General features: G+C 33.1%; 1 protein-coding gene across 2 annotated transcripts; it reads left to right on the top strand.

Annotated features, from left to right (window-relative positions):
* Nucleotides 1–6147: 6147 nt before the first annotated feature.
* Nucleotides 6148–27434, top strand: LOC145313151 (vinculin-like). 2 transcript variants are annotated; one of them, XM_080152426.1, is made up of 28 exons: nucleotides 6148–6261; nucleotides 6587–6693; nucleotides 7325–7364; nucleotides 7632–7730; nucleotides 8083–8171; nucleotides 8680–8778; nucleotides 10144–10212; nucleotides 11747–11837; nucleotides 13800–13892; nucleotides 14445–14537; nucleotides 14941–15015; nucleotides 15298–15342; nucleotides 17356–17423; nucleotides 17545–17611; nucleotides 18003–18054; nucleotides 18251–18344; nucleotides 18817–18975; nucleotides 19387–19452; nucleotides 19756–19883; nucleotides 20464–20573; nucleotides 21108–21164; nucleotides 21309–21390; nucleotides 21679–21770; nucleotides 22360–22506; nucleotides 23071–23193; nucleotides 23795–23887; nucleotides 25199–25342; nucleotides 26002–27434. In XM_080152426.1, exons 1-28 carry the CDS (start codon nucleotides 6205–6207, stop codon nucleotides 26104–26106), a joined length of 2544 nt encoding a protein of 847 aa, XP_080008552.1. In that variant the 5' UTR covers nucleotides 6148–6204; the 3' UTR covers nucleotides 26107–27434. The 2 variants fall into 2 exon arrangements, with proteins under 2 accessions (XP_080008552.1, XP_080008553.1); XM_080152427.1 differs by lacking the exons at nucleotides 6148–6261; nucleotides 6587–6693; nucleotides 7325–7364; nucleotides 7632–7730; nucleotides 8083–8171 and adding an exon at nucleotides 8336–8397.
* Nucleotides 27435–27669: the final 235 nt, after the last annotated feature.

Raw genomic sequence — 27669 nt, 5'->3', positions numbered from 1 at the left:
GTTATACTTTTAAAATGGCTTTTGATATGTTATTTTAGGTTAGGTTAGATTATATTGGGTTAGGTAATTGCCCCACAGGGTTAGAGCCCCCAGTAAGGGCTAGAAATAGGAGAAAAGCTACTGTGAAAAAAGTTGCCACGAATTTGTACTTGATAATTCAGCTTGACTTGTAACAAGAAAAGTAGAGGGACAAAGTGTCTCAAAAATCAGCCATGTGACGTCATAAAAAGGAGTGATTATCCATCTCTTTTTTTGGGGTTTTCTTTCCCACCTCTCATCTCCCTCGTTTTTATGACGTCACATGGCTGATTTTTAAAGCACTTTGTCCGGCTACCAAGAAAATATTCCTAACGATACTTTCCACAAATATTAAATAGTGGATGTAATTTAAGAATAAATACTACTCTCAAGTTATAAAACAAACTTTTAACAAAAAGATGATGTTTATATTTTTGTACTATTGTATAAACACTCTCTTAGGTTGGCAGCCATTCAAAAAGATCCTAAATTGAGAAATCTGATTTTAAGACATGCGAAGGATGGATTTTAGGAGAAAGACAATAAAACTCTGATTTTTAGAATTACAATAGAACAAAATGACTAAATGACTAAAAGGAAACTTTTCACTAACATATTTACGTTAGATATGAACAATTAGCGTTTATTTTCAGAAGATTCTAGTGGCTTCGTCTCAAGTCTCTTGGATATCAGCCCTAAGGGGGGAGGGAGTAAAAAACATTATTTTATTATTTTTATCTTGAAACTTTAGATTTTTCTCTTTGGGCCATATCTCCAAGAGGGTTGTCGTATCCTAATCCCTGCCATCCCCTCCCCCTTCCATTTTAAATATGTGTGAACTTACAGACAGACATCCTGTTACTGTTGTGTATTTGTATGAATATTATAAAAATGTCAAAAATTTTCATATCATCCTTATTTTGTTGAGCTTTAATTCCTCTTTGCATAAAAATCTCAAGTTACAATTTTATAATAATAATTACGTCTTACGTTTTGTCATAATAAACATGGTTGACAAAATCTATACAAGTAAAGTTCTACAAAAATCTACATAGTTGATAATGATAATTGCGGACTATCAACGCTTTAAATTATTCCAAATTATATATCATTTTCATTAATTGAAAAAATGTACTTGATTTTACCTTTTTTTGTATTAGTTTTTAAAAATTGTTAAAAAGTAACAATCAAGCTAGCACATTTCCTAGATTATAACTTTTTATTACCATGAAAAAAAGGTTTAAAATCTATTGGACAATTCTAACAAAAAGTTTAATCTTGCCATAATAATTGAAAAGATTTAAAGTAGGAAAATAGTTAAAGTTTTATCACATTAATATTATACAAATGTCGTATCTGGTTACAAGTTGCAAAAGGAAATGTTTTTGGATGAATGCATTCATCTAATTATTTTCAAAGCCTTTTTTGATCATAGTCAGGTATGGGAACAAAGAATCTGAATCTTGCCTTTTAACTTACTTTAACCCCTTTTTGTGTAATAAATTGAAAACAAGTAGAAAGGATCTTTTTGTGTCCTACACCTTTGGAGGACCCTAATCCTGCAGGGCCTTTACCTGCGGTGTTACCCTATACCCAATACCCATATAACCTAATCCAAGGTAAAATATAGCACCATATAAAAAACTAACTCACCCTTATTCTATTCAAAAGAGTGGTTGGGTTATATGCTCGTCTAAGCACTTTTCTTGATACCGCCAAGTTTATTAGCTAACAAAGGTAGATTTTTACTGCATCTTTGAAACTTTTTTACAACTTTTTATTGTATAATGAGTGTCCGTATTTCTGATTTGAATATTGTGAGGGTGTAGTACATATGAGAAACAGGGAAAAAAGAATTGATAATATTAAGTTTTTAAAAACTTTCTGCTAATTCAAGTGCGAAACTATTCTGTAAATCATGCCTGTCTTTATGTCTATCCTTCTGTTGTCTATAATGCTAACCCTTCTTTTTCTTTCCTTGTTTTTAATTCCAGAGTCCACTCTTATGATCAAGAACGCTTGAAAATGTTTGATGCAGGTTTTTAACTTTTCTTTTTAACATATACTTTGCTACCTTCTTAAAAAGTATAATAGGTTTTTTAAAAAGATATGATCAATTATTTATAGAGTTTAAACTTTAGTTATTCAAATTAGTAAAATTTTTTCAAAGAATTTACTTATCCTTAAACCTTGTTGTGTATGTATGTGTTGTGTTATATTCTAAAAAAGGACTTAGTTTCCATTAGCCATTAGCATGCTTGTCCATCTATCTTTCTAACTGGTATTACGTTTGTTATCTATCTATTCAACCATTTATCTATTAATCTATTCATAAATTTATCTATCCCTACGCCTATCTTTCTATCCATCTATCTATTTTTTTACTAAGAAGTGTATTTGTCAATTAGTCAATCTGTCTGTCTGTATATCTATCCATCTGTCTATTATCTATCCTTATAAATATTGATCTTATCACCTATCCATTTATCCGTCTGTTTATCTATCTACATGTCACAGGAGATAAATAATCTAACCCTTTTCCCATTATGGTAGCAAGTCTAATAAGATTTTCTCTGGAGATACCAAACATTACCATGGACATAAAAGACAGTTAAAAGAAGCTCTTTATAGTGCCAATAAAAAAATACAGTACAAATGACCAATGATGGGCCAGTACACAGACTAAATTAACAATTGCAGGCCAGTATACATTTTAATTCCCCTATGGTAGGCCAGTATGACTTAACTTTTAAAGGCACTAATAAAAAGCTACGAGTTGAACAATCAAAATTTTAAGCATTTTTTTCTCTTTTTAAACTGTTTTCTATTAACTGATTTCAATTTGGTTTAAAGTAAAAAAAAACCTTATTAAATCATTTTCATTTTTTATTTTATTATAAGCTGACAAAAATCATGTGCGTAAAAAGATATTTACCATTAATAACCTACCTTTTAATACATTTAAAACTTTAATGGTGGACGGACAAACCTCATTTATAGAAAAAAGAATGAATGAGTGACAGTATCATTACATTTCTATTATTCCATACACAAACAAATACTTTGGTGATTGGTCACTTTTTTAGAATCTTAAGAAATTCTGACAATGGAGTAGGATTAAGGATTTTTGTTTTCTATAAACCTATGCGTCCCTAACTTTGAGACTTTGAATATTATTAAATAGATCGTAAGTTACACTATTACATACTAGCAGCTATACCCCAATAGGTCTCTAATGGCACTTGTGGTGGGTGGGAGGAGGCGGGGGGAAGTCGATTCCTGCCCATTTTTTGAGGGAATCATTTTTTTCTAGATGCCATTTCTATTGGGAGGGTGGTGGTACCCTCTCCAAAAATAGGTATAAACCTTCCCTGTGCCATTGTTCAGCGGTCAGCGAGATCTTTCGATACAGACAGAGAGTGAGACAGAGACACATCCTGTTTCTTTGAGAAAGCCCAATCTGTCCCGATTTTGTATCACTTTTGAAAAGTGCGATTCCTGTGACGTCATATAAAAAGGGAAGGGGGGAAGAAAATCTCTTCCCTTTTCTCCCATCTCTTTTGAAGAGATTTTCTTCCCCCCTTCCCTTTTTCTTTCCCGAAACGTATATGACGTAACTGGAATCGCACTTTTCAAAGTGATACAAAATCGGGACAGATTGGGCTTTCTCTGTTTCTTTTATATAAGTAATCTTTCCTTAATTCTTACATCCATCTATTATACAAATAACTGCTCTAGTAAATGATGTATTTTTAACCTTTTATAAAAAACATTTCTCAACAGACCGCGGCTGAAAAATCTCACTTATTGCTCAAAAAACATGAAAAAAAAATGATGATGTAATTTCTCTGCCAGCCAAACACTGCATTTCTGTGCAGTTTAAGAATTATTTTTCCCATTTTATTTGAGTATTTAAAATTAATGTTAGATTTTGGGGAATTTTGTTACAATAAAATGCAAAAACAGAAAATTTACAACGTCTACAAAAGATAACTTTCTTTTGCAGAAAAAAATGAAATTCCACGAATTTTATTAATCTTAGAAATAAATCTTAATTTAACTATGCAAAAAAAGAAAAAAAAATTAAAGAAAAGATTATTTTGAAAATATTTAAATAATTTGAATTGTAGAGTAAAATTGAAATAATTAACCTTTAGAAGAGAAAGAAAGTAATTATATTTCTGTTTTGGTAATTACACTAATACTTTAATATAAAGAAACTAAAGGCTGCGCTTCTTTCTTAAGGGTCTTTGTATTGAAAAGGGTAAGAAGGGAGCAGAAAAATAACCAAAAACAAGACTTAAAACTTAAAATGAAATAGCCTTAAACCATCCCGGGACCTACAGGAAGCTTCCCCAAAAAGAAGAACTCGATCAGTTCAGAAATTTTGAGCATCAGACGAAAAAACTTACTATATAAAAGCACTAACAAATATGTATACTGAGGCAAAAACTAGGGAAGGATAAAAGAAAAGAGACATATACAAGATAGAAAAACCTTTAGAACTAACAAACATGAGCTGTGAAAAGGTTTCGCTAATGAAATATAAATCATTAGAATTCCAAAAATTTAAAGTTGTTTATACTGACCCTCACACATAAAAGTAAAGTAAATTAGTGGTAACTTTTCTTGAAAGTAAAATTACTAGAAGTTAGGGTGCGAAAGAATGTATACAATGAAACACAGGTCAATTTGTGGCAAGCAACAAGGATAGGTATAAACAAAGGATGTGTAGCTATAGTGTAGGCTGGAGAAAATGTTATACAGATAATTTGTGTCAAGCAACAAGGACAAAGCCTAAATTGTGTTAAAATTGTGTCAAATATGATCCATGTGACGTAATAAAAATGAGGGGTTACCCATCTCTTTCTTAGGGGTTTTCTTTCCCACTTCTCCTCTTCTCTCCCTAATTTTATTACGTCACGTGGATCATTTTCGACACAATTTTAACACAATTTGGGTTTTGTCAGCACAAGGATAGGTATAAACAATGGTTGTGAAGCTAAAGTGTAGGAGTGGAAAATGTAATACAGATCATTCGTGTCAAGCAACAAGAATAAGTATAAACATAGATAGTATTCCTCACAAATAAGGAGAAAATTTAAAGAAAAGATTAATCTATGGAAAGCAACAAGGATAGGTATAAACAAAGGTTATGTTTGTATAGTGTAGGCAAGAGAAAATGTTATACGGATCAATTTGTGACAAAAAAAAGGTAGATGAAGGTATTTTAGATTGCATTTTGTAAAAATCTTCTTTGAATAACAATAATACATTAATAATAATTTTCGCCTGTCATCTCCTTTCTGAAAATGCAACTAGTCACTTGTGTGTAGAAAGGGGGAGTCAAACCCCGCCCCCCTCTCCAATAATATAAATTGTAACTAACTTCCATCCTTTATTTACACCCTCTAAAGATTTTACACCCCTCTTGTGACAAACTATGTCTGCAGCTAACAAGAAAAAAAAAAGAATTCTAGCTCTTTATAGGTTTCAGATAATTTTTTTTGCTAAGGGCACTGGAGGATGGGGGGAGGGTCGAATTCTACAATTTAAAAAAAGAGGGGACATTTTTATAGGGTTGATTTCTCTTTGGAGGGTCATTGTACCTTCAACAAAATAGTTATAAATTATTTTGGGGTGATCTCATCTTTTTTCTAAGTGCGATCTTGGGAGAGTGGTGGTACCCTCTCCAAAAAAAGTTACAACCTTCCCTGTACCTAAGAGAAGCTACTTAGTAAATATCGGTTCAGCGGTTAGCAAGATCCTGTGGTAAAGACAGACAAACACACAGACAGAGATCTTTTTACTATATTATAAAGATAAGGTTTACGTAGGAGCTTTACTCCTCAAAAATAAATAGATTTTATTGCTTAGCTGGCATCCGAAAGCATTCCTGGATTCCATGAAAGTGTTGGACACATTTTTCAACTATGGATTATAAAAACAAACACCTAAAGAAAAATGTACAAAAAGTTTAAAATCTTTTCTTAAGCAAAAGTATTAGATGTCAAAAATTCCTGCTAAAAAGTCTCAAAAATACATGGCTAAAATTTTTGTAGAATTATGACTGTTTGTAATCTAAAATTATCTAACAAATAAAATATTTTTAGAAAAATGTTTATTTTCAGATTAGACATAATATTGTAAATAGTGATAGCCTAACAAGGGCGAATTGGTGCAAAGATGCCAATGTATCAGACAAGGACTATAGCCTCCATCCTGGAGCCTGTAGCTCAACAGGTATAGTTATTTAAAGCTTCGTATGATAGACAGCTTTCTGTCTTTGAAAGATTGGCATTCTTAAATAAACCAAAGATTTAGGAAAATAGCATAAAACTTCAAAGATTGTTATCAATTGTTAAAAGTTTGGACATTGTTAGTTAGAACCAATCAATCAAAATTCAATTAAACGCCAACGGATAATAAATTTTGTTTATAAAACTTTGGGTACCAATGTAATTTACAAGCCAATGTCCCCTTCCTCCATGCTAAAACTTAATACTTTTTCCTAAATATACAAGAATAGATAGACAGACATTAAACTACTTGATATGTTTTCATTTAGGTAAGCAAGTTAATAATCCTGCATGAAGAAGGAGAGGATGGCAACAGTATGCCCAACTTGGAGGTCCCTGTACAGGCTGTTAGTAAAGCTGTGGCAAACCTTGTTAGGTATTTAATTTATATATATTTGATTTACTAAAATCCTTGGAGCTCCCTGTACAGGCTCTTAGTATAGCTGTGGTAAACCTTGTTAGGTATTTAATTTATATATATTTGTTTTACTAAAATCCTTGGAGCTCCCTGTACAGGCTGTTAGTAAAGCTTTGGTAAACCTTGTTAAGTAATTAATTGAAATGATTTTGATTTACTAAAATCCTTGGAGAAACCTGAATATCAAATTTTACTAAAATTCATATTTAAATGTGTTAAAGTATTAAAGGTAAGAGTTTCCAGCAACTACTATTTAAGTTTTAACATAGAGTTTGTAATTTTATGTGATGGTTTATGCCTTGTTTTTCAATATTTTTAATAGTTGTAAGATATCATTATTCTTATATTAAAGTAACAGGATGGCTGTGTGTCTGTCTGTTTGTACCAAAGGATCTCGATAACCGATGAACCGATATGGTTCTCCTTCACAATGTAACTTCTCATAGGTCAAGAAAAGGTTTAAAACTATTTTGGGGGAGGATATCACCATCCTCCTTAGAGAAATCGCCACTAGAAAAATTACCCCCATAACCTCTAGTTGATAAATAAAGAAAATAACATAATATTTACATTTATAATATATTTTTAGAGTTGGAAGAGATACCATTTCTTCTTCACAAGATATGAAGGTAATTTTGCATTTTTAGTAGAAAAGTATACAAGTCATATGTTAGGGCTTTCATTAAGTACAATGTGCTTCTTTTTCATATTATAAAAAAACATATTATTTAATTTTTTTTCTATGAGAAACGGTCCTATGGGCACTACATATTTTGTTTTAAAATCAAAATTATTTTAGATTTTAAAGTGGGTCAACGCTTTTTCCAGAAAACACTTATTTTAAGAAAATGATTAACAGATTTTAAACTTAAAAAATCAACACAAGTTTAATTTAGATGAAGTCTGAAATGCCCAAATCTTTAAGCACCATAGAAAAGGCATCAAATTGTCTTGAGGAAGCCAGCAGTGATCTCAACAAAGATCCTTACAGCCAGGTACAAATTTGCAGGAACAGGATTCCAAAATACAATTCCAAGTGAAAATTATCCCCCACAACCCACTTCACAAAACAAGTTTTACGCCAACATTACGCCACAAAAATATCCAAATTTTAAATGGAATTAGTTTGCTGAATCACTGCCAAATGCATACATAGATAACTTTGTAGTAGGTCCCAAGATACTGACATCCAAACTACATACTCCAGACAATCAACTCTTAAATTGCAGGACCTTTTTTCTTGCAATTTGTAACGTCTTAGTTATGAAATGGCCTTAGTTGACATTACTAAAACTATTTAGCAACAAAAAATAAAGTGTTGGTCTACAGATTTTTATAACTGTTTAGAAAGGAAGAGACAAACTGATAGATGGCTCAAGAGGAATTCTACAAGGAACAACTGCCATGCTTATTAGTTTTGATGCTTCACAAGTCAGGTATAGATAGATAGATAGACAGATGTATAAATAGTTACTAGATGGATCAAGAGGTATTCTACAGGGAACAACTGCCATGCTTATTAGTTTTTATGCTTTTCAAGTGAGGTATAGATAGATAGACAGAATATGAACTAGATAGATAGACTAGTGGATAGATAGATGGTTCAAGGGGTATTCTACAGGGAACTGCCATGCTTATTAGTTTTGATGCTTCGCAAGTCAGGTAAGATGCATAGCTATTTTTAGTAGCGAAGCTACTCTATAACTTATTTTGTATGTCCGTCAGTAACAGGAAATGCGATTTCAGATCAAAATGTTAGGTTAAGACTTTTTGTATCAAATAGTATTTAGTAAAATTTACTTGTTTTGACGGTCTGTCGGTCAGGCATCAAAAGACACTAATACTTTTTTCATAAAGGTTTCGTGATTTTTATGACTATTGCATATTCTCATTGTTATATGACCTGAACATATTCTCTACAATTCACTTTGTCTTTGTGTACAGGAAAATTTGCCGCGACTGTAAGAAAGTTCTGGACTACCTGGCAATCTCAGAGGTTATTGAATCTATGGAGGACCTGGTACAGTTTGTTAAAGATCTCAGGAATATATTCTCATAAAAAAAACATTCTATGGTTTTCTGGGATCTACTGCAGTTCACGGTAAAATATTGCTGGTAACGAATATTGCTAAAAATCTATGAACTTTAAAAGCTGCTGGCTGCCAAACGGCTGAACGTTCAGATCATGCCCGCACCTTGTTTTAAGCAACATAACAAGGCCTACAAATAATCTTTAATAGCCATAAATCAATAATGCATAATTATCTCGCAGTGCAGAGGAATGCGCGAAAAAGGCCTATTTTACGTGGTTTTTTTCTTCTGTGAAGCTTTCCCTGTACATCATTGGATCTTGGCTATTCCAGATTATTTGTATGCCTTCTTATACCGCTTAAAATGGTGTGCGGGTATGATCTGTACGTTCAGCCGTTTGGCAGCTAGCAGCCTTTAAAATTCATAGATTTTTGGCAATATTCGTTACCAGCAATATTTTACCGTGAACTGCAGTAGATCCGTTTTCTGTCAATTAAATTTATTTAGCATTAGGACAAATGATTTTTGCTTTTTTTTCTATTGCTTGTTAGAGTATATTAGCATGCTGTTATTATCGACATGTAATTCTAGAGGTACAATTGCGGATGGATGTATCGTTATATTGTCCAGCTGGGAGAAACATTTTATCAATATCCATTGTTGTTTAATACCTAAGAGATTCACTACTTTTGAATGTTGTCATTCTTGTATCCTATTAGTGTAGAATACACTTTAATAACAACTTTTTTTTCAAGAAAAAGGAATTAGTAATGTAGTTTGAACTGATAAATTACTCTTTGACACTTTAACAATATTTTATGTAAAATGCATACAAAGTGTTCATATTAGTTTTCCTTTCTTGCATAAACGAAAAGTTTTAGAATACAATCTTTTTAAAAATAATAAAGAATATATTAATTTGTAGAGAAAGACTAAACTACATAACTTTTGTATCACTTTTGAGGAAGACGATTCCCTTATCTCCCATCTCTTTTCAAGAGATTTTCTTCGCCCCTTCCCTTTTTCTTTTCCCTTTATATGACGTCATATGAATCGTCTTCCTCAAAAGTGACACAAAAGTTATGTAATTTAGTCTTTCTCTAATTTGTACAGTCCTTGTTTATCGAAAGTGAACCATGATATAAATTACTCTTTGACACTTTAACACTATATTTGTTAAAATGCATTTAAAGTGTTGATATTCGTTTGACTTTCTTTAGGTGTTTGTAGACAACAAGAATTGAATATTCTTAGTATCAGGGGGTTGTAGAGAGGAGTAGGGGATAAACCCTAGGGTGGATACACCCCCATTCTGCACGCGTCTGGATAAAGTGCAGTCTTTTTAATAAAAATTTAAGAATATATATTGTTGTACAGTCCTTGTTTATCGAAAGTGAACCATGATATAGAAAACAGGAAGAAAGATCTTCTCAATCCAACACACAGGTATGTATGAACTGGCAATCTTTCTATATAAGTACAAGGATCTGTGTCTGTCTCTGTGTGTTTATCAAAGCATCTCGCAAACCGATGAAACAATATGGTTCTCCTTTACATTGTAGCTTCAAAAAGGGTCCCAAGAAGTTTTATAGCTATTTTGGAGGAGAGTACCATAATCTTCCCAGGAACTGCACGTAGTAAAAGAGTCCCCTCCCAATTTGTAATAACTTTTTCCCTTCAAGTCTCTAGAGGCAGAGCCGCTAGTTGTATAAGATTAATATTCGTTTGTGAATAGGTAGTCAAAAAATTTTTATGAAAGTAACTAACATTGAAGAAGGATTTCATCTCTGATCCATATTTAGTTGAGGGTCGACCTTTTTATTTTTACAAAATCAGTACAAATAAAAAGCTTCTCTAGAAATTATAGACCGACTAGTTTATTCAAAGTGAAGGGGGGGGGGGGCAATGAGGTGAAAAAAGTGTAAAACTATGCTATGAGACCTATGAGAAGATTCTTTAGTATAGAGAACTAAATCGGTTCAGTGGTTACTAAGATATCTTAGCTGACAAACAAAAAACCTGACTTAAAAAAAAAATATTTAAAATGTAAAAGCGTACAGGAAACCCCTTATAGAATTACATCATAGGAATCAGTGATTGAAATAGTAAATAAACAGAAAAAAAATCTATCAACCAATGTTGAAATAAAACAAAAATATTTAATTAATATTAGCAATAATAATTTTTTAAAAATTTTTGATTCATTTTTGCAATAAATTAAGTAGTTTTTGTTGTGAAATGAAAGAAAAGTTATTTACCGCATCATATTATAGACAGCTCTCCGCGGATATTATAATTTTTTAAAAAGTAGAAGATTAACTAAAAATAATTCTATGATTTTGATTTTATTATTCTTGGATAATTGTCTGTAATACGATGATGATTTTTCAGTATGGCTGAGAATCGGTGTTAATCCAGCGGATATTAATCGGCTTTGAAGCAATACTTCAATTAGGGTATAGTCCCTTTCGTGGCAACGCCCCTTAGGCAATTGGCCCGGCAGTGTTAGAACCCCCCGCAGGGGCTAAAAACACTACTATTTTTTTTTGTTAGTTTGAATGTTAACTTGAATAGTAAATAAACAGAAACCCTGAGATTGCAATAAACATTCCATCACATCTTTACAAATTTATTCTAAACATTGCCCATTTTTTGTATATGGGCAATTTATAAATAGACATTTCATTTCATTTCATTTTGGTTAATATTAAAGAATATTACCCAGTTTAAAAATTGTTTTAGACATTCAACTTCAAATTAATAAATGTATAAGTATAGTATAGTCAACTACCTGGATCCTGTGTTGGGGACCTTTTTTGTCTACTAGCAAATTGCTTTCTGCTCTTTTGTTGCGACTTGGCTGTGTTAATATTTCCTACGCAATTTGCTTATATTCCAAATTTAAAGTCGTCACGGGTACCAATGGTATTGTTTTACTTTAAACTCTAATTGATCCATTAATTTTTGTAATACTTTTCAGGGAAGGATTACGTACCCATCTTGAGCAGATAAAAACCCTGGCTCCAATTCTTATTTGTTCCATGAAGATTTTTATTCAAATTCTTAATCAGGTATAATGTTGAATTATTACAAGACTAGTGGCTACGCCCCTAGAGGCCTCTAAGACCTCCTACACTTTAAATTTTAGTTTTAAAAAGAAAAAGTTAAAAAGATTGATTAAGGTGGGGCATTTTTTCTAGGGGCGAGTTTTAAACCGTAGAAGGACCTATGAGAAGCTTCACTGTAAAGAAGAATCATATCGGTTTATGGGTTAGCAAGATCCATCGATACTCGAAGACAGACAAACATCCTGTTACTTTTACAAAAGAATAATAATTTCAAATATTGGTTTTTAATATCACTAGCGGTTTCGCCCTAGCCTCTAGGGGCTTTGCCCCAAGAGATGATAAAAAAAAGTTAAGGTGAAATTTGTAAAAAAAAAAAAAAATAAGAAGGACCAAGGAAATCTTATACAAAAAAAGGACCAAGGATATCTCCTGCAAAAAAAAATGGGGGGGGGTATTTTTTTTTTTTTTTTGGGGGGGGGGGTGGGGGTGTCCCACCCCCAAGAAAATAGCCTAAAACCACCACAGGACCAGTAGGTATATTCCCTGAAGAGTAGAATCCGATCGGTTCAGTGGTTACCGAGATCTTAAGCTTCAGACGGACGGACGGACAGACGGACGGATAGACATCAAGCTACTTTGTATTATAGATATAATGTCATGACACATATTTATATAGTTTACCACATCATTTTATCTTTTTTTCTACCCGTTTCTTAAAGGGAGTGTGAACGTAAAAATTTCTCATCTGATTATCAAATCTTAACATTTTCTAAGCAACTTTCACTACACTGATCATCCAAAAACGTCCTATTTACAAAAATATCCAGGAAAAATGCCTTGATTTTATGGTATTTTGGGAGGGAAAAAGGAAAAAACAGGGAAAATCTGAACGGGTTTGTTTCTTATAATGTTTGTAGGGATATTTAACCTGTCATATATAGCTGAAACAATTTACTTACTGTTAAGGATTTATTTTATGATATAAAATTGCCAATTAGTTTTTTTTATAACGTAGTAATTAGGTAATAAAGACCTATTTTAAATTCGTATTATTGACAAAAAAATACCTCACTGTCTACAAAGGGTTGAATTTCATAGGTTATTTAAAATAATAATATCCTTTTTTATTGTGTTTGACAATAAATAACCCACTTTCAAGAATTAGTTTACACTTTTATCAGACTGTTTATAAAGAAATATTGCGTCTTTATTATTTACAAATTTGTAATTAAAGGTGGGCGAGAGATGGGCCATCTAAAGTTAATTGGATACTAATAAAAAAACCTGTTTATAGCTTTGTTATTGTATTTGGTTTTCAATAAAAAATATTGCTTATTTTATCAATTTCTAAGTAACTAAACATTGGTTTAAAGCAAGGATTATGTTAAAGCAACGCTTTAGCCACACTAACGGACTGTGGTCACTTTTAGCGTGGTTAACCACGCTACGACTACGACCACGCGTTGCCAATATGATTTAAAGATCGCATTTTTTTTTTGTGGCCACGGCAACGCGTGGTTAATATGATTTAAAGATTGCTATTAGGTTGGTGGCTGTAACTCTGACCACGACTACGGCAACGGCTACGCTTTTAAAGATCCAGCTCTGGCTAATCTATCTATCTATCTAGGAAGGAAAAGGTACAGAGGAAGCTGTAGAGAACAGAACTTATCTGGCTAATCTATCTATCTATCTAGGAAGGAAAAGGTACTGAGGAAGCAGTAGAGAACAGAGCATATCTGGCTAATCTATCTATTTATCTAGGAAGGAAAAGGTACAGAGGAAGCAGTAGAGAACAGAGCATATCTGGCTAATCTATCTTTCTATCTAGGAAGGAAAAGGTACTGAGGAAGAAGTAGAGAACAGATCTTATATGGCTAATCTATCTATCTATCTAGGAAGGAAAATGTACTGAGGAAGCAGTAGAGAACAGAACATATCTGGCTAATCTATCTATCTATCTAGGAAGGAAAAGGTACTGAGGAAGCAGTAGAGAATAGAACATATCTGGCTAAGAGAATGACAGAAGAGGTCTCACAAGTTATGAGAATCTTAGAGGTAAGAAATTGAGAAGATATTGAATATGACATCAAATGACACAAAATAAATGTTTATCTTTTTGGAAACTGTAATGTTTATATATTTTTTGAATAATACTAATATAGTTTTAATCAATAATTTGTAGTAGTAATGGGCTAAATCATATAAAATTTATTTGGCTAACCTAGGACTTAGGGTTTCCTAAATCTTACTTATTCTTTTATATCTAAGTTTAAAGTAATCCTATAAAACTTTACAGGATTTAGCATAAAACTGCTATGTTGCACATTCTTTAGATGGACAGACTTCCTGAATTTGTTTATAATAATGGATGTAGAATGTACATGGATATTATGACAGTGGAAAAAAATTGTCGTCAATTTTTCTTGCTAACCTGAAACTCATTTATTGGTCAGCAAGAGGGAGGGGATGGGGTAAAGGGGGTGGATGGGTGGAATCATTATTTTAGCCCGCTACAAGTGCACTTTATTAGAAACCATGAAAATCTGGTGTAGTAAGATCCAAGTAATAATATATCCATTGGATTGGAATAATTGAATGTTTTCTTAGGACTCTACCCAGACCGACAACACCAGCAAGATGTTTAATGGATTAGGAGGACTGAGCATTACAGATATGACCTACCATGAAATTATGAAGAAGGTATCAATATTTTTTTACATGCAGATTGTGCTTTTAACAACTTTGTTTCCACGTAATTGGAAGAATAATTAAATGGAACATTTTTTATGATTATTGTCATAACTTGAAGAAATTATCTTTAATGTCGAGTTGTAGCAATGGATATAGAATACGTGGATATATTGACAGGGGAAAATTTGTCGTCAATTTATGATACTGATATTGACCGCATTTAATGTTCAGTTCGTTCATCCAGTTGGAAAGGAGGTGACGGGGAATATTGTTATTTAAGGCAGCTGCTAGTATCACTTTATTATAGTACATGCAAATCTGGTGCAACATCCAAGTAATAATATATCGATTGTTATAGCATTTTCTTACTCTTTTTTTTATAATATTTATTGCTAACTAATTTAATTAATAGGTAAATCAGTTGATAGAAAGCAATAGTGAAATCAGCCAAGAAATGATTAAACATCTACTTGATATGGCTAAAAAGGTAATCTCAAATTCTAAAGTCGATGGAAATAAATTATATTTTTCACTAGCATCCAAGCCCCTAGTCTTCTCTAGGAGCATTAGGGGGCTGGGGAGATTGGGAATTAGACCCTCCTTTTTCAATTTTAGCTTTTAAAAAAATATTTTGGAGGGTTGGGGAGATTTTGGTGTAAGTATGCTTCAACCAAAAATATATAAACCTTTCCTGAACCCTATAAGAAGGAGAACCATATCGGTTCAGCGGTTGGTGAGATTCTTTGTTGAATTATTTTTCTTGTTCTAGATAGCAAACTGTTTTGAAGATTCTCAACGGAATCAGATTATGCAGGTAGGTTTGTCATTCAGTTTGGACAAACAAACAAAGTGAGTTGAAGTGCAAATGTCAAGCTATTTAAAAAAAATCAATTGACCATGTTAATTAGTTGTATATATGTCTTTTAGCGTGACAGACATACCAACAGACCATGTAAGTTACATACTGGATGCTTGCTTACGGCCCGGGTATATAAAATCTGCTCCAAAACTTTTAGCCATCTATGTTATATTGGTGATGATAAAATCTAGTTTAACCTAAATGTTTCAGACAGACGGACATACAGAGAGATATTTCTAATTGTAAAGTAGCTTCGCTAAAAAAATAGTATAGTTATTTCTCGCATCGTATTATAAACGGCTTTCCGCGGATATAGAATGTACAATTATGAGATTAAAACTAGTTTTTTTAGCCCCGAGGTGACGAAGTCACCGGCTAAAAAAACTAGTTTTAATCTTATGATTGTACATTTCTATATTCGTAGAAAGCTGGATATAATACGATGCTAGACATAGTTTTTTCGTATGGATGAGAGCCGGTTCCTATCCACCGCGGATTCGAATGAATACGAAAACAAATTCTTATTCCTTGCAATAACATATATTATCATAGCATAACAAATGCGAAATATTTTTCTTTTTCCTCAGAAAATTTGCATGTCCCGTGACGCTAAGAAAATATTATTTTTTAGTAGCGAAGCTACTCTATAATTAACTAGGTATTCCCGTCAGTCCTTAATGGGGCAAATGTGACTTTCTCCGCAGTTATTTAAGATAGTCCGTCATGATACAAGAGACATTTATATACTAATAATATTTAAAGGTTTCGTGATGTTCTATTATCTATCTTGTCCTTCTTTTTTATTCTTTTTATTACCATTCAACATGTGCTCACTTACTCACTTTGTATGTAAATCCATCCATAATTTCTTTTATTCTTCGCGTCTTATGAATGTTGTCATCCTTTTTTGTGTGTGTTAAATTCTTGTGATTTTAAACAAAACAAAGACGTAATACAGTTAGGGAGTTGAATCCATTTTTATAGAAGCAGAAATATAATCTATGATTACGGTTTTGACCCTCTAAAAAACGTAATATAACATTCCACTTTCCCTTCTCTTGGTGATGATATCATCAACACCGATACGATTTTTGAAATGTACCATTCCACTTTCAATAGAGGCGAAACTGGAATGGTACATTTATGTTTACATATCCACGTATTCATAAACATTGATTTCCTTATTTAAATCGACATAATAGTAATGGTATATTCTAGTTATTATTTTTATTTTACATAAATTTTTTAAAAATTATAAATAGTGTTTGATACATTCCTACCATTAACATAATTTTAAAATAGTATGTACGCTTTCAATTATGTCAATGTTAAAAGTGTATACCACCATTCCAGTTTCGCCTCTCTTGAAAGTGGAATGTTACATTTAAAAAATCGTATCGGCATTGATGATATCATCACCAAGAGATGCAAAATTGGAATGGTAGATTACAAAAATCATATCGGCGTTGATGATATCATCACCAAGAGAGGAGAAAGTGGAATGGTAGATTACGTTTTTTAGAGGGTCAAAACCGTAATTATAGATTATATTTCTGCTTCTATAAAAATGGATACAACTCCCTAACTGTAATATACTCTGAACAAGAATAATTGTATTGCAAAGGAGTAAAGTAATTTAAAGAACAAAGCTTTTTTTAACAAACAAAGGGTTTAACAATTAAAGATCTGAATAAATAATTATGATTAACAAGAAAGTATTCACATTTATTCGCGAAAAACTTTATTAATCACAAACAGTACAGTGCAGTGGGGAGTTTCAACACCCCCTTAAAATAGAAATTTTAAAAGGCAGCTGTAACCTTTCAACAGCTTAATTGAGAAAGCAAAGTTTTATGATATTTTTTGTCTGTTGGCATTAGGGTCATTGCCATTTGGGGCAGGTAGTTGTCTTGAATATACATCTATACTTATATATTTATTGTAAAAGTGACAATGTACATACTTTAGTTAATCAACACTGTAGAGAGATCTAATGGAAGGGATGTCCCTGCAGCTTTACAGAACCTGGAACAAAAGTAAGTTTTATAAAAAAAACTATAAATCTAAGAACAATTAATAACATTTTGTAGAATATTTCATTTATTATTTTAAAGAAAAATTAAGTTCAAATACCAGAAACATAATATTTTTTTTTAGGATAAACGAGCTTGTAATAAACCGAATCATAACTGATATGGCTGATATCAGCACCCCATTGAAACAGGTAAAAACAAATTTGCAAATGTGTATTTTATATTTCTTATAGCATTTATCCTTAATAAGGTTTCATTATTTAAGAGTAACATGATCTATGGTGTCTGTCTGTCTGTCTGTACCGAAGTATCTTGCTAACCGCTGAACCGATATGATTATTTTTTACAATTTAGCTTCTCATAGATTTTGGGAAGGTTCAAAACTATTTTGATAGAGGGTACCACCACCATCCGAAGAGAAATCACCCATAGAAAAGAAATATCCAAAAAATGTTTTAAAGTGTCGCTAGGCAGCGCCACTGTTTGACTTACTGGACTTCCCTTAGTACAAGGGTGTCTAAAGTTTTTAATGAAAGTTGAGGGTCTACTTCTCTCTCAATTGCTTATAGTTCTGTATTTTAGTTCTCAGATGCTGTTCTTTCAACTGAGGCGCTGCAAAGAAAGAGAGATTTAGGTAAAAACTGTTGCATTACCTCGTCCATGAAACTTTAACGTCAGGGGATGTTGAATTTTGATTGGTTTGTTCTAAACTTAGTGCCTTAAATATTCAACCAATAATTTTAATCTACCAAAGGAGTATTTAATTTTATTATCATTGTCTTATCCCTTTAGATCCTAGTTTAATATATATTTATTATAACTTATTTTAGTTGATCAGAAGGGTCAGGCCTTGAAACAATTTTCCGGACGCTTGTCTCGTACTGCTAACATCGTTGCTGTGGCTAATGCAAGAAATAAACGCAGGTAAGTTTCAAATAAAACTTACTCCATGATTTAAGGTTAAAAGTTCGTCAACTATTTTGTAAGATCAGCTATTTTGTTTTTTTATTTGGTTTATTCGTAATAATAAGCATTTACAGTTGATTTGCTTAGCTTAAAGGATATTTACCACCAAAGGTTAAAAAGTTGTTCACCTTGTCTACCAACTGAGCCAGGTAGAATTATGGAAAGCTGATTATTATCATACAAGTCAAAAGGACTTTCTATCTAGCCAATTAGTAAACTTGAAATCAGCTGATAGTCAGACTGGCCAGGAAGAAAACTTGACCTGTCAGCTGATTATTATAATTACAGGTCACAAGGAATGGTGAGCTTGTGGAGTCAGGTAGAAAATCTGACCTATCAGCTGATTATTATGTTTACAGGTCAATAGGATTGGTCATCCTTGTAAGTCAGGTAGAAAACTTGAACTATCAGCTGATTATTATCTTTACAGGTCAGAAGGACTGGTTAGCCTGTCCAGCCAGGTAGAAAACCTGACACCACAACTGGTGAATGCTGGTACCATCAAGATCAACTACCCCGAGAACAAGGCTGCTGATGAGAACTTTGAGAATCTAAGGAAACAGTATGCTGCTGGAGTTCAAAGTATCAGGTAATAATAAAACACTTAATGGCACAACAGGTAGGTGGGACTGTAAATTACATTGGTACCTAAAGTTTTATGACCTCTTTATCTTATTTGTTGGATCAAAATCTTTGGATACTTTTATAGAATTTGGATGGTAGGTTCTAAACTAGTAGTATTTTAATTTTTTTTAAATGTTAATCTAGACAAGGGGTTGCTCCATTTGGGATGTTTTTAAGATCTTTTCTAATTTACTAAGATTTAATCCCTATCGTAAGGGCATTATGAAAACCATTTTTAGTGGTAGATAAAAAATTTCCATATTTTTTTTTGGAAAATCTCTCTATAACGAAAAGATATCAAAATAGACAACTTTTACTTGCCGATCCGCCCTGATTAGTGTATTTGAGTTGAAGAATTAATTAGTAATTTTTTTAGAGAGTGTTGTGATGAAAATATTGATATCAAGAACTTCTTAATGCAGACTGAAGATCATATCAACAGGTAATCATACAGTTTCATCTTTGGAACATTTTAACTCCTATCTATTTAACAGAGATGTCTTTTTGATGAAGGATTGATATTATTATTTAACTGTTTTTACTTGCTTCGCCACTAGCCTCTAGAAAATAGCACAAAACCAATGCCGGTCCAGTAGCTATATTACCAGAAGAGTGAAGTCCAGTCGATTCAGTGGTTACTAAATCTTAGGCTTCAGACGAACAGACTGACATCATTGTCCTATGTATTGCACCTAATTTAATCCTACCAATAAAAAAGTTTTTACTTAATTAATATTAAATTCAGATCTTTGAGCGCGTGTCAGCAAGGAATCCGCAACAAGCAGTGTCAGCTGATTGTTGAGAGCACCACCCTGGCAGCTAGACTCTCCAACAGGCTGCTCATGGCACTTGCCAGAGAATCTGAAAACTCAGGTAAAGTTTTTTTTTATCTTAATGGCAAAGTTAAAAGTTGCAATATGCCTCGATCATCTGAAATATAAGAGGGCTGGTGCTTTCTTTCTTAGTGCCTAGAGATCAAATACCCCCCCCCCCCGTACCTTTGAAGTAACTTGAAAATGTGGTGGAGGAGGGGTGGGGGACCCCGCGAAGGACCCATAACTTTGTAAAGCATATACTAAATTTATCCTAACTATGCGGTCGTACCCTGTACCCAACATAACCTAACCTACGCTGACCTAAATTTTAATATTATTTCAAAATGTACTGGGACAAAGTGACTCAAAAATCAGCCATATGACGTCAGATGAGGGAGATGAGAGGAGAAGTGGGAAAGAAAACCCCTGAAAAAGAGATGGATAATCCCTGGCTTATTTTTGAGTCACTTTGTCCCACTACTTTAAAATTGATTGGGGAGGGAGGAAAGTAAAATCCAGAGGGCTTCATTAAGTAAATTAAAGAACTTAATGGAACAACAATTATCTACATTTTTATTAGAATTATTATAAAGTTAATTTGCAACCAAAAATAAGTTTAACCATTTATTTATTTGTAGAGGACCAAGGATTGAAGAAAGAAGTGAATCAAGTTGCAGAAAAGTTGAAATCTGTTATTGCACCTTTTGTAGAAAGCAGCAAACTAATGGCAATCAATGTCTCAGATCAGGTTATATCATTTACCTCGTTAAAATATATATAATCTGAGAAAAAGTATATCAACCAAAAAAACCTAAATTTACGCATTCGAGCACATACCCAATGATATCTGTAAAAGTAATGACATATTTAGGTAGCCAAAGACGAAGAAAGTCGCTCAATGTAACGTCATAAAAATGATGGATTATCCATCTCTTTTTAGGGGTTATCTCTCCCACCTCTCATCTCCTCATTCCTCATTTTTATGATGACAGAATTTTTTTGAGCGACTTTCTTCGTCTTCTGGGTGGCCTTGCAGAAGAAAAGAATCGCGGTGTAGACCCCTATTTTGTTTAGGAAATACATAGGGGGGGGGGGGAGGGGGGAGAGCACTTTTAAAAACCTATAAACAACCAGATTTTCCAAATATGTTATTAATATAAACTTCCATGAAATTGGATCGGCTAGTTTTGATTTCCAAATTGATAGTTTATTATCTTTAAAAATCATATGATATTCTTTATTTAATTTTATGATATTTTTTCTAATTTGAAATTATATTTAGAATGAGTACGCTCATTGGCAAAAGTGTGCAGCAAATCTACAAGAAATGGTTGCTTTAGTAAGTTTTTTATTTTAACCTCCGTTATAGAGTAGCTGCGGTACTAAAAAATCTTATTTATTTTGTTTGTAGGTTTAGGTTATTACTTTGGTTAAAGAGTTGCTGCGCTACTAACAAAATCTTATTATTTTTCTTGTCCCTTAGGTAAGAAAACTATTCCTGGACCTGAACATGTATGGTCTGGATTCTGGAAGACTACACGCTAATGGAAACGGAAATGGTATAGGTAAGAATTTAATGTAGGAAGGTTTAGTGATTTTATTTTATTTTTGGGGGGTAATTATCCACTACCAAAAATAAAATCATTGCTTTAAGTTGAACATTAGAAACTTCCTTATAAATAAAAGAAGTTTTTAGTTGGTACATTAAAATCACACTAAAAACTGAACCGATTAAGTTCTTAATTTTGTGAAAAATTATGTGTTTCGGGAAGATTTGGTCTCTTTATTTTTGGATGGTTTTTTTTGGTGAAACTATAAAGAACCAAATCTTATCATATTCTTATTTATTTCAGGTATAGATACTGTAGATCTAGCTCCACCTCCCCCTATTCCCCCTCTACCAACTGTGGAGGTCACAGCGCCCCCCAGACCTCCCCTACCCCAGGTTAGATTAAAAATCATACTAGCGTCTACGACCATAGAGGCTTCTAGTGGCATTTTAAGTATATATTTTTAAAAAATAATACGTAACTTTTTTATGTGGCGTTCAAGTCTATATGATACCTATCTATGTTGCGTTCAAGTTTCTAGGTAAAAAAGATTTAGATTTTTTTCGTGATTTCACTTGGGAGGGTGGTGTTACCCTCCCCCAAAATAGTTATAAACCTTCCCGGGACCTATGAGAAGCTACCTTGTTAAGTACAACCCGATCGGATCAGCGGTTAGCGAGATCCTTTGGTACAGACACACAGACAGACAAACAAACAGACAAACGCACATCCTGTTACTTTATTATAAGGATTAAACTCCCATGATCTAAAGTCAAATATTTTGTCAAAGTCTAAAATACTTTTAAATTATATTAAATTGTATTTAAAATAAAAAAAACATTTAAATTCCATTAGAGGCCTCTAGGGGCGTAGCCGCTAGTATAAATTTATTTATTTAAGATTTTTCATTGAGGATTTCCTGTTTTGATTTATCCTATATTATTAATGCACAAACCTAGCTTAGCAGTACATTTTATTCTTCAGGGAGGATCAGCAGGAACATCACCCGTGCCTCCACGACCTCCCCACCCTCCAGAATCAGAGGATGAGGACGGGCTGTTCTCATCAGAGCCAGCATCCAACAGACCAATCCACATGGCAGCCCATGGACTTTACCAGGAAGTCAAACAGGTAGAATTTTTAATTTGAGGAATCGAATTCTTCGCAAGATGGCAGGTTCAATTTTGTACTTTACCATGTCTTCCTAAAGTCACTGCTGCTAAGTCAGAAGTTTTAGCTTTATAGCTTGAGAATATGCTTTCCACAAACACATCCATATGAAAGGGTTACTTTTCTTTGGGTTGCAGAGTTGTACTGTATTAGGCTTTTTATCTCAAAGTGCCTTGTTGAGCACAGAACCCCTTCCTTTTTTTTGAACAAATTGAAAATAAAAGTAATTCCTTTGTTTGTTTTGTTCGGGCTAGGTTAAATTATTTTGGATATTGGGTAGCCCTGCGCAGGGTTAGAGCATCGCAGGTATAGGGCTCTGCAGGCTCATGCACCTCTCAGGGGATAAAGGAATAAAAACCTTCCCCCTTAATTATCAATTTAGTCCAAAAATGAATGGGGAGAGGGGCGGTGTTCCAGTGCTCGACAGGAACTTTCAGGGAAAGCACCCTCCTGTATTGTTGAGTTACAAAAACACAATATCTGTATCTTTATCTAAATTGGATAATTGACAGTTATTTTTTACAGTGGGACCACACAGACAACGAGATTATTGCCGCGGCCAAAAAGATTGCGTACCTGATGGCACACCTGTCAGAGCTTATTAGGGGTGGCAAGGGAACCAAGAGAGAGCTTATTGCATGTGCTAAGGTAAACTATTATTGTCGTTGTCGGCACAGCTCATCTTTAAAAGATTGAGACGGTTTTTTTTACTAATTCTTCTATAAATTTGTTGCATAGTGCAGACTTCTGAAAAAAAAAAACATTGCATAAGTTGTATTTTTAAAAGTTAGCTATTTTGTGAAAATGTCATTTTGACATGAATAATCCTTTAATATGATAATAAAAATTTTATTTCGTACTTTCAAAATTGAATACTAGCGGAATAAGACAAATGTACACTCTACGGAAATGGGCGGTTTCCTTGAAATTACCCGGTTGATTACAGAAACACCCCCCCTCCCCATCCATTATCCTGAAATAAATTGAAAATAAAGGACGCAACAAGAAGTTTTTCTTGTGTTTTGTTTTATTTTGGTTATATTGAGTAAGTATATCTCTGCAGGGTAAGGGCACCGCAACAGTGGTCCAACAGTGTTAGAGCTACACGCAGGGGTTAGGCATAAAATCCCCTTCCCCCCTTCCTTTTTTAAAATTTATTTCAGAATATAAGAGTGGTGACTGCTGGACTGCCAGTTGAAAAAAAAACGTTTAGTTTTCAATGAAAATTATATTCATTTCCTGTATTTAGGCATTAGCTGATGCATCAGAGAGAATAACAGAGCTAGCAAAGGAACTTGCTAGACATTGTACTGACAAGAAAATTAGAACAAATCTTCTACAGGTAAGTTTATCAACTAACTTTGTCCATCAGTCATTCAATTCGTTATTCTACCGAGTAATGTTATTTTCTCGGCTGATATGCAAGAAAGACAGCTGAAATTTTTTTTGTGAGGATTCCTATTGTTTTTGTGCTTGGCTACTCTTGGACGTTGTCATCCTTGTTAATTTTGTAAAGGTTACTAATAATTTTAACCCGCGACCGTGGCTCAACACGTAGCGCATCCGCTCGTCGTCGGGAAGGTTATAGGTTCGAATCTCGGTCCAACACCGCGTCATAACTAAAGACGTTAAAAATGGTTCCTACTGCTGCTATGTCAGGTGCGCGACATAAATAGTTAGAGTAGGGGGAATGCCTTGGCCCAAAACAGGCGCAACTCACTACCATGCACAGTTAGGACTTCTCAGACAATGGTCGTGCAATCAAAGGGTTGGTTGTCTGATGGGCAAATGGATGCTTTACACCGCAATCATAGGGCTTAGGGCTGACAACCCTATCCCATATCCATAAAAAGCCACATTGTTACACTGACAAATTGTCAGCGGCCTAAGCTCCCCCCTGTGGAGTGAAAAGGGCTTGTTACTGTTTTTTTACTAATAATTTTAAGAAGAACATTTAATCTTCTTGTTTCTTTATTTAACTTGGTATATAAAAAAAATGGGTATAGTCCCTTTCGTGGCAACGCCATTTAAGGGGTGATTCGTAGTATTTCTAAAATGGGTTATATTGGGTTAGGTGATTGCCCCGCAGTGTTAGGCAATTGGCCCCGCAGGGTCTATAAATAGGAGAAAAGCTAATTTGAAAAATACGAAGAATCTCCCCTTAAGGAACGTTGCCACGAAAATTTAATCCAATCTAGCTAAAACTATTTTATTTTTCTAACTATCTATCAATATGTTACTCTCTTTTCACCCAGAGAGGATGGGTAAACTTTAAATTGTTCTTGTACCTCAAGTTTTATAACTACAATACCTTATTGGTTGACTAAAAAAGTTTTCCAGACTTGGAGAGAAGGATATATATAAAGTTGTCGATCATTGTCTTATCCCCTAAGATTCCAGCTGTCCACCTAACTATCTATCTGCCAAGGTATGTGAAAAGATCCCCACTCTGGGTACTCAGTTGCGAGTGCTGTCTTACAGTGAAGGCGACCATGATGGGTATCTATCTATCTATTTATCTAACTTTCTATCTATAAAGGTATGTGAGAAGATCCCCACCCTGGGTACTCAGTTGCGAGTGCTGTCTACAGTGAAGGCTACAATGATGTGTATCTATCTATCTATATATTTATCTAACTATCTATCTGCCAAGGTATGTGAGAAGATCCCAACCCTGGGTACTCAGTTGCGAGTGCTGTCTACAGTGAAGGCGACCATGATGGGCCAGACCATGGAGACGGAGGAGGACCTGGAGGCCATGGATATGCTCGTGTTCAATGCACAGAAGCTTAATCAGGTAATTTATTTAAAAACAAGGATAATTTTGTCCTTAAGCGTCATTAATGTAGAAAATCAAAACAGTAATACAGTTGAAAGAGAAAAAAATTACAACATATTTAGTATATGTAATATTTGTACAAAAACTAATCAAGTAAAAGCAAATCATAGCAAAACTATAAATCAAGTATGTGAGTTATGTGGTCCTATGACAAACGCAGGAGTCCCAAACGGAGAAGTGGACAAACGCAGGAGTGGACACTTGACCTAACCTAACCTATTTTAGACCTTCTTTTAGGTTTTTTTATTGCCTGATTTGTACATTCATATCTTAATCTAACCTAATCTGTATAGAAATACTTAATTAAATTAATATTTTAACACTCCTGCGTTTGTCCTGGAACCAGTTGTGTATGTATTAATTGAGGATTAGAAACGCGAGATTGTTTGTGAGATCTTTTCAATTAATGTACTTTTTTTCCTTTCTGGAAATTGATATAATTAGTATGTCTGTCTAAGTCTGTAATGAAACTGTAATGATAAATTGCATAGAAATCATATATGCAAAAATCCCCCAAAAACCAAACTATCATTACATTGCATTGCAAAGGTGATAAAATAAACTATATTTAAAGATTTCATCTGTGAAACATCAAATACCAAAAATCATTTTTTTAGGCGGTTAAGGAGACAGTTAGGGCTGCCGAGGCCGCCAGTATTCGTGTCAGGAGTGATGCAGGTTTTAAACTCAAGTGGGTCAGGAAGATGCCTTGGTTCCAGTAAAAAAGCCCTTTATTTTTCGTATTTTAGACAACTTTCCGCGGTTAATAAAAGAAAGAACTTTAAGATTAATTCCAGTTTTGTAAACCCAGATAATTGTCTAAAATACGATACCATACATAATGTTTCAGTTTGAAATATATCCAGTTCTAATCCAGCGGAAATTTATCGGTTTTGAAGCCATAAACTGGAAATTATATTAAAGGATAGTTCAATTAAAGGAATTTAACTTACTTCATCTATACAAATCTCAAGCAATTTCAAAAATAAATGGTGAAAAATGAACTATTACTTTTTTTTAAAAATATTCCTTTATTTGAGTCCAGTCAACAGCATTAAACAAAAGTCTGCGTGTTTTAAAATTGAAATTATAAAACTAGAAAGAAAAAATGGTGCTAAACTCTTCCTAAAAAAGATTAATTATTGATTATCTGTTAAAAATCTTTATGTTTTTGAGTTATATTTAAATGTGAGTAATAAAATAACTTCTAATGGTGCTAAATAAGAATGTTATATGGAGTCATGTAAAAGTTAGAAATACCTATCTCTTAATGTACACAATACTGATGATAGGTGTACCTATATTTATATGATTTAAGTTATCAACAAAGAAAATCGGAAAAGTCTACCTCTCTTTTTTTTTTATGTAATTCTTGCCATTGAAAATTATTTAGGTGTGTCACACTTATATCTTACTAAAATGATAATTAAAAAAAAACTTTGAAACCCCTCATTTTATCCACAAAATTTTTTTCTAAAATAAAGTTTTTAAATCTTTCATTTCAACTATCCCAAAAAAGCTTTAACGTCTTTGCTCATGATAAATATGCACATGAGAATTCTCCAAAGACGAGTGATGAAGAATTTAAAATAAATAATCAAATGCTTTGTTAATATCAAGGTGACATATAGTTTTTCAATAAGATGTAAGTATGACGACCTTTATGTTAGGTGAATGAACGAGCTCATACTAGGCCATATAATAAAAATTTCTTGTGCCAGCCTAGAAAATTAATACTTACATAGATTTTTATATCTATTTTATGATTAAATCTACAAGGCTGGCCTAGAAAATGTTAAAGGATATGGCATAATATTTGTAATTTATTAATAAATTATTAACTTTACTAATTTATACTTTTAACTCATTTAGAATTAACATATTTATAATTGAGTTAAAATTGTTGATTATTCAGTTAGGGCTTTAACAGTCTATTTGATTATTAACGAATAATAGTCTTTTAATGCCCTAACTGTAGATAAAAACTGTTATGGTGTATTAAATGTGATTAAAACTCTAGTCTAGACCAAATAAATCTGTAATTTGACAATGTTTAAATTTTTCTTAATATTCGAACTTTTCTAAGGGGTTAAGGTGTTTGTCTATCGATCTACTTGGTATTATTTGTCTGATAAACCTAAAATTTCATTAGATTATGTTGATAATGTGATTTTTAATAGAAGGGATCACGGCAAAAATTGTTTCAACCTGCTTGTTAGGGCCACTGTCTAGTCTAATATTCATTTCAACATTATTACCAATAATTCGTTGTTCTAATTATGTCA

Source organism: Acartia tonsa, chromosome 3 (assembly GCF_053477335.1).
Source record: "Acartia tonsa isolate MP-2025a chromosome 3, ASM5347733v1, whole genome shotgun sequence".
NCBI classification, from domain to species: domain Eukaryota; kingdom Metazoa; phylum Arthropoda; class Copepoda; order Calanoida; family Acartiidae; genus Acartia; species Acartia tonsa.
This window is presented reverse-complemented; position numbering and strand designations above follow the sequence as displayed.